The sequence below is a fragment of the Echinops telfairi genome, unplaced genomic scaffold (assembly GCF_000313985.2).
Source record: "Echinops telfairi isolate 266 unplaced genomic scaffold, ASM31398v2 ScPeMD7_7400;HRSCAF=8409, whole genome shotgun sequence".
Lineage (NCBI taxonomy): Eukaryota > Metazoa > Chordata > Mammalia > Afrosoricida > Tenrecidae > Echinops > Echinops telfairi.
Window position 1 is genome coordinate 37,206,991 of NW_022111300.1, and position 7,612 is coordinate 37,214,602.

Here is a 7,612-nt window from a genome sequence, read left to right on the forward strand (position 1 = left end):
ACCACCGCTACTGCCTTGGCTCGCTTTCCTCATAAAAAGGGTCTTGGCAACGAGAGCAAGGACTTAAAGCAGCAGCAAATGAAAAAACGGAATTCAACTGAACACAGCTTTACAAAGAAAACAAACTCCGCCATCGAGTCAGTTCCGACTCCTAATGGCCTCGTAGAGCGGGGTAGAACTGCCTGTCCCTGTGGGCTTCCGAGATTGTAACTCTCTGCAGGAGCAGAAAGGCTCATCTTCCCCGATAGAGCACCTGGTGGTTTCAAACAGCGGGCTTCGAAGTTAGCAGCCCAATAACTAACCGACTGTGCCAACCGGGCTCCTAAACAACGGACGGTAGCAGTTATTCTCTGACCTCAGAAATTAGATGTTTAAATGACAGAAAGGTGACAGAGACAAGCCTGAGAAGGGAAGTGCTGAGAAATCAGGACTGGATTTACAAATACTTGGAACACATTACAGGAAGTGTGTGCCCTCTCATCAAAAGTGCAGGAAGAGAAAATGAAATACGCTCGAGCCTTGGATAGAATGATGCAACTCCACGGTGTATTTGTGTCGGCACTTGTTCTCCGAACACCTGATTTTCTAGCATAACTACACACATCAAGCCCGAGAGGCCGCCGGTGAGACTCAGAGGAGCCCAATACAAGACCTCAGCTCATGAGCTCCCTGCTGCTCTGTGCTCACAGGATCTTATTTGCATAGAAGAACTGCAGGAGCTCTGGATGGTAGTGGCTCTGAAAGAGATTAGCAAAGAAGGTACAAGTGAGACAGGGGGTAATAATAAAATATCTTGACTGTATAGCTGGTAGGCAGTTGGCACACGCAAAGCTGAAGGATAACCAACCAGCCTTGCTTCCCTGCTCTGAGAAATGGTTACATTGTAACCTGCTTTCATACAATTATCTGAATTGAAACTGCCAATAGCGCTTGTGCAGCAAACTCAGAAAACTCACAACCATCGACTCGATGCCGACTCGTAGTGACCCTATAGGACAGGGTAGCACTGCCCCTATGGGTTTCCGAGACTAACTATGGATGAACAGAAAGCCTCCTCTTCCTCCTGAGGAGTGGCTGATGGTTTCAAACAGTGGAGCTTGTGGTTGGCAGCCCAATCCTGCAGGTGGGACTCCCCTGTGAGCTTGCCCGCCTGCCGTGTACATCGCCCAGGGAGGACCTGGACGCCAAGGGAAAGCGCTCCGTTGCTCACTCACCAGCTGCCGGCAGACTTTATGGGTGCGCCTTTCTTCTTCGAGCCGAAAGCTGTACTCCTTCCTTAGTCTCAAATAAGGGGAACAGGCGCGCAAAGTTGTTCTGCAAGCCTGGGAAGAGAGAATGTTACCAGCTTACATATTAGAGAGTTTTCGAATACCGAGGGAGGAGCACCGGTGGCCCAAGAGTCCAGTGCTCACCTGCTGGCCCAAAGGTCAGTGACCCAAGTCCATCAGCCACTCAGAAGGAGAAAAGGCCAGCGATTGCTTTCACGAAGAAGTTAACCTTAGAAACCCGATGGGGCGGTTCTACTCTGTCCCACAGGGGTGTGGGTGGAGTGCCTTGGAAGGCACACACCAACAACCTTCTTCTGAGAAAGAGAGGCTACCCCACAGGATTGCACCCAACCTGGGGTCCAGGGGCCATCAGGGATGTGCCAGTGACTTCCAGGTACATTCCAGACATAGGAGGGGGTACCCCTGGAGCTTTTAAAGTGCGCCTTGCTTCCACTAGAAGAGCACCTAGCAACTCACTCGCCCCAAAGTTAGTGCACTCAGTGGCATGGCCTGGGATGTTCTCCCTGGTCACCGTGAATTTTTTCATAAGGGCAGTTTCACTGGAACCTCATTTTTGGGGGGATGGCTGATTTCAGAGAACTGCGTGCAACTGTGAAATTTTGTTCCCTGCTCAGGAAAAATGTCACCGAAACTGGTAGGATGTTGAACGCAGCTTACAAGGACAGTGCTATAGAAAAAACTCAAGTATAGGAGTGATTTTCTCATTTCCAAAAAGCTGTAACATTGATTGATGACAAACCTCATTCTGCATGTCCATCAACTTCCGGAAAAAACAAAACTGTTCACTCACAGTGCGTTTAGAGTTTGTTCCACCAGGTCAGTCTGTTAATCAAGCTTTCTATTTAGAGGTTCTGAAAAGATTGCATAACACTGTAAGACAAAAACAGCCTGATTTGTGGCAGGCTGAGAACTGGTTCTGCCACCACAACAATGCACCTGCTCACACAGCCATCTCAGTGTGCCTGGTTTTTGGCAAAAACAGCATGCCTCTCTTGTCCCAGGCACCTGACTCACCTGACCTCGCTCCATGCAACTTCTTTTTGTTTCTGAGAATGCAGAGGGACATGAAAGGACAGTGATTTGACAACTTAGAAGAGGTGAAGAAAAACCAAAGGAGGTGCTGTCAGCCATCCAAACAGATGAATTTGAAAAATGTTTCCAAGAATGGAATCGCAGATTTGACTAATGTATTAAGTGTAATGGAGAGTCCATGGAAGGTGATAAGGTTGTTTTGTTTTTTAAAAAGTTGAATACATAGCTTTTTAAAAATTCTGTACTTTTGGGGTACACTTCATATGCTTCTTAAGTGGCCATCTCTATAATTTGGAAGCTGGTAAAGAGGGCATAACTTTATAATTTACCACAGCCCTTGTTAAGATTTATTATTGCTATAGATGTAGACCCTGTGTGGTGCAAAACAGTCAACACACTTGGCTGGGTGATCTACTCCCTGCCCCAATCATCCCCAGGAACCTCATGATGTACAGTTCGACTCTGACACCCAAGGAAGGGGCCACCACAAGTTGGGAGCAACTTGGCGGCAACCGGTTGATTCTTGTGACTATCTCACAAAAATTAGCAAGGGATTTCTATAATTCAACCTCTCTCTCCTCTCTCATCTCTCCCTCCCTCCCCTCGTTCATGCTAAGGTAACGAGAACAAGTTTGGGAAAATCCTTTGCAGCCAGTGATGCAAACACAGGAATGCTACGCTCAGCATCCATGAGGACATTGAGCGACAGAGGATGCTACGTGATTTGGATGTTGTGTAGACAGCGTACCCCAGCTGCAGCAGGAGCTACTGGCAGAGGCTGGAGGACGGACAGCGGTGGCAGTGGCTGAAAGGGCAGCAGTGGGAGGCGCTGGAGCATTAGGAAGTGTGTGGGGAGGTGGGTGGTGGGGGGAGGAGGCAGAGTACGCCCAGTATCATCCATTGTCCTGCCTGCCCTGCCTAGGCCCTGCAACTGCTGCCACCAGACAGAGACAGAGCCTGTACACAGAGCCCTGTCCTGAGCCACCTGCTACTTTCCCTTGAAAACAAACAAACACACAAATCCCTGATGGCACTGGAGACATACATGCGGTCAAATGGACCTATGCACTGAGCACCTGGGCTATAGTTAAAGAGCTTAAGTCCTGGTTTTGAAGCATTCGCTCCATCCCACCCCAAAGTAGGCCGGAGTTGGACCCCTGGGAGGACACGTTTTATTCAAGAGTGAAAACAAAATTCCATTGGGAATGGAGAAGACAGGAGTGGGCATTCTATACACTCGGCCTGGTGACAAAAGGTAGTGGACCATGGGTAAACACCCTCAACACAGGGACTGCTGCCCACGGATCAACCCCCAGTGAGCCATGTGGCACAGTGGTTAAAGCATCCCAGCCTCTCTGTGGGCGCACAACACAGCAGCCGGCTTCCATGAGGATTACCATCTCAGGAACTGGGCGGTTCTACTCTGTCCTCCAGGGTCACTAAGAGCAGAGGGTTGGGGTTATTTGTGTTTCTGTCGGCCCCACCCTCCAGTAACCTGAGCGTATAACACGCTGCCTGGTCCTGGGATCAGGCAGGCGGCTCAAGAGCAAATGGAAAATCACGCTCTCACTTTGATTATTGTTGCTCTAGATGCAGTCGTTGAGAAGGTGTCTGTGCGGGTCTCGCACGAAGACACCGAGTCTAGAGCAGGCCTGGCAGGAACCTAAAGGGTTTGGTGGCCCCACTCAACCAGGTGGTATCACAGGCCCGTTGGTGACGAGCACAGAGGTTTCCCGCAGCTGCTTGGTGGGTCTCAGTCAACATGGCTTACCTTGGCAACCTGAGGATTTCTGTCCCATAAGTGGGCCATGAGGGAATCTTGTGTGTGCTTGACCTGAGTGGTGAAAAATTTCTTCCATTTCCGTCCAGCAGAGGCAGCCAACTGCCCAAACAAGACAAAGGCGGAGTATCTCAGGTTGTCGTTCTCCTGCGGGTCCCGGCAGCCACACACACAGACACGAAAAAACACAGCAAAACCAGGTGAGCAACCAAAGTAGTTGAATCAGAGAACTTCACACCTCCCCACTCAGAGCCAGTCAAACAAAGCCGGTCCTTGTGTCTACGGCCCCGGGCCACAGGTGGCCCGCCGAGGACATTTATCCAGCCCGCCAGGTGTTTTTCCACCTTCTGCTTTTTTACTTCAAAATAAGATATGTGCAGTACGCATAGGAATTTGTTCATAGTTTTTTTTTAAACTATAGTCCGGCCCTCCAACGGGTCTGAGGGACAGTGAACTGGCCCCCTGTTTAAAAAGTTTGAGGACCCCTGCCCTAGAGGTCTGAGCTGCGGAGAGGGATCTGGGAGAGAGTGTAACGTCTTCAATGAAAGTCTTCCCCATGGATAGAGAGAGTCCCCGTTTTTGTTCATGATGTAATATGTGGCCGACATTACACATTTATGTGGTTCAAAACTCACTGTAATCAAGAATCCAAGGAAAAGGTAAGTCTCCCTTCCTACGCCTCTCCATGTGCTACCCAATGTTCCTCCCACAGGCAGACAAAGGTAATAATTCGTGTGTATCCCTCCAGAAAGTTTAGAAAAACTATGTCAGAACATATTCCTGGTCCACATCTTTATGTAAATGGAAGCATACCACACTCCTTTCCACCAAATGATCTCTCGGAGCAGTTTCTCTGTCAGTCCAGAGAGCTTTCCTTGTTTTTCTTGTCTGTTCTTTTTCTGCACCATCCTTCAGCCAACCACCTTCTGGTTCCCGGTCCCTCCATAGGCGCCGGGTCATCATCCCGCTTTCCTTTCAGTCTGAGTTTCTCCTATCTGTAGCTGTTGTTGTGGTTGTTGCCAGGGCCTCAGCTCCGACTCACGGCGACCCCCTGTCCAACAGAAGGAAACACCCCAGCCCTGCACCATCCGCTCCGTCTTCTCATGTTCGAGCCTAAGTTGCGGCCACCGTGTCAGTGCATCTTGTTGTAGGCTTTCCTTCGTCTCGGTCTACCCCGCCACTTCACCAAATATGATGTCCTTCTCCAGGGACTGTTCTCTCCCGACATGTTCAAAGGAGGTGAGATGAAGTCTCGCCATCCTTGCTTCCGAGGAGCGCTCTGGCTGTCCTTCTTCCAAGCCCATCTGTCGTAGAAGCAATCGTTCTGTTTCTTCCCCCAAACACCTGCCCCCAGCTCCCTCTGTTCATTTGCTTGGTGGGTTGTGGCTGAGCACGCGTCGTAGACCTCTTTCTCTCCGAGATGAGTTGTCTGGGACAAAACTCACCCTTTCCAGGGGAGGACATGGAAGCCCCAGAGTCTCACTGCCAGGTAGCAGAGAACCAAGAGTTGTCAGGAGATTTCTTATGTGCGTGTTTCCTGAGCCTTTCCAGTTCCAGAGGGGCCTGCGGGAGGGTGAGAATTCCCCCCGAAGAACCTCCACTGCCCCTGTCCTGGCCACCAGGGAGCCCAGATTTGCATCTTCTGCTTCTGTTTGTGTGAAATGCACTCGTATGTCACTAGAGACTCCACGATCCGTTCGGTGTTACTTTTCCTCCTGTTCGAGCCACTCCGACCAGTATGTAGATCTGAGGGGTCAGGACTCGGGAGGACGATCGGTATGTCCTTTGGGCAAGCGTGGTGCTTCCCATCTTCTTCTCCAGCGCCACGGTTCAAGCCCATCCCTCTTCAGGTCCAACTTTCACAGGCCCATGAGGCAGGAGGCAGGCTCCGGTCAGGCGCACCCTAGTCCTCCAATTACATCCTTGAATTTCACCAACTCTAGAGAGGTCATGGGCAGCACACTTGCTCAATACAGCAGGTCTTTTGATCTCTTGACTGCTGCTGACACGTGCATGCCCCGCCGCGCCCCCGCCAGCCCTAAGGAATGCTGTGGAGTTCTTTGTTGGGCTGTGTTCTTGGTGGGCTTGTTTGGTGCTCATTCCACGTGAAATGTAAAAGTACTTTTGACCATTGCAAACACCCGAAACAATCTTGTTAGTAGATCACAGCAAGCATTTCGGTCTAGCAAATGTCTGTCTTTAAATTTTATATCTACGTGACTTACTAAGTTTCTATTTTATTTTCTAACGTTCTTGTAAAAGGAGCCCTGGTGACATCGTGGTCACATGTTGGGCTACAACATTCATGGTCAGCAGTTCAAAACCACCAGCTGCTCCGTGGAAGAAAAACGGGGCTGTCTATCCAAATAGTTACAGTCTGGGAAAGGCACGGGGTTGCTGTGAATCGGCATTGACTCCATGGCAGTGAGATGGATTGGGTTGGAATTTTATTGTGTGTGTTTATACATATTCACATAGCTGTATGCATATTTGTGTGTATAGATAAAAATATAGATGATGCAGATTTCGATGATATGGAGATGATGATGATAGATAAATACATAGATAGATAGATATGATGATAGATAAATAGATAGATAGATAGATACGTACGTACATACATACATAGATACATAGATAAATAGATGATAGATAGATACATAGATAGATAAATGGATGGATGGGGCAGACTAAGGTCTTAGCTTGTAAATAGGCCAGCACTGACTCCTCTCAGTTTCTGACCAAGCTGCCCAGCAGAGCACTCTGGGCCCAGGCTCTGTCCTCTGACGGGAATATTGTCTCCTTCTCTCTGGTCTTCCTGTTTTCTGAACTCCTATCTTTCGATCCTCTCTGTGGAGCCTTTCTTTCGCTCCAGCTAAAAGCAATTCCTCCTGCACCTGAGCCCCCTTTCACTTTATCTGTGATCTGCTGAGCGTAGGCACCCTGGTGGCGCAGTGGTTAAGATGGCAGCCTTGAAACCCCTCGGGAGCAGTTCTACTCTGCCCCAGAGGGCCGCCGGGAGTTGGAATGGGCTGGCTATCAGCAGGCACTCAGTCTGTCTGGTCACCTGGTAGTTAGGTGTGCAGGTCTTACAATCAGGGGGTCCGATTCCATTTCCACGTGTTAACCCTGCAAACCTGGGGCATGTTACCCAACCCTTCTGTGCTTTGGTTTCCTCCCCTAGCAAGCGAGGGTCACGGCAGGACCTGCCTCACAGGACAGCTGTGAGGACGATATGAGATGACCCAGGTAAACAACCTGGGATGCAGTAAGGACGTGGTGAATGCGAACTATGTTTATTGTCACGTTTATAAGAGAACATTGACTTCACGCTGGCATCATCATCATCATCATTGTAAGTGTACCTGTAATCACTTCTCCAACACCAACCAACCCAGACTTATTTCCATCCAGTCAAGGTCAACTCATAGTGACCCTAGAGGACAGGGTAGAACTGCCCCCTGTGAGTTTCCCAGACTGCAACTGTTTACAGGATGAGTTAGTTAATTGT

The 7,612-nt window shown here is 49.4% G+C and overlaps 1 protein-coding gene across 1 annotated transcript in view; it reads right to left on the reverse strand.

The window, feature by feature from the left end:
* Nucleotides 1-524: 524 nt before the first annotated feature.
* The window catches only part of MRO (maestro), a 12,320-nt gene continuing 5,232 nt past the window's right edge, over nt 525-7,612 (reverse strand). Inside the window, exons 4-6 of the mRNA XM_004702989.2 lie at nt 4,093-4,248; nt 1,215-1,322; nt 525-737 (exon numbers count right to left, since the gene is read on the reverse strand). Of these exons, the coding sequence (XP_004703046.1) occupies nt 684-737; nt 1,215-1,322; nt 4,093-4,248 (318 nt within the window). The 3' untranslated portion in view covers nt 525-683. The remainder of the gene's footprint in view (nt 738-1,214; nt 1,323-4,092; nt 4,249-7,612) is intronic.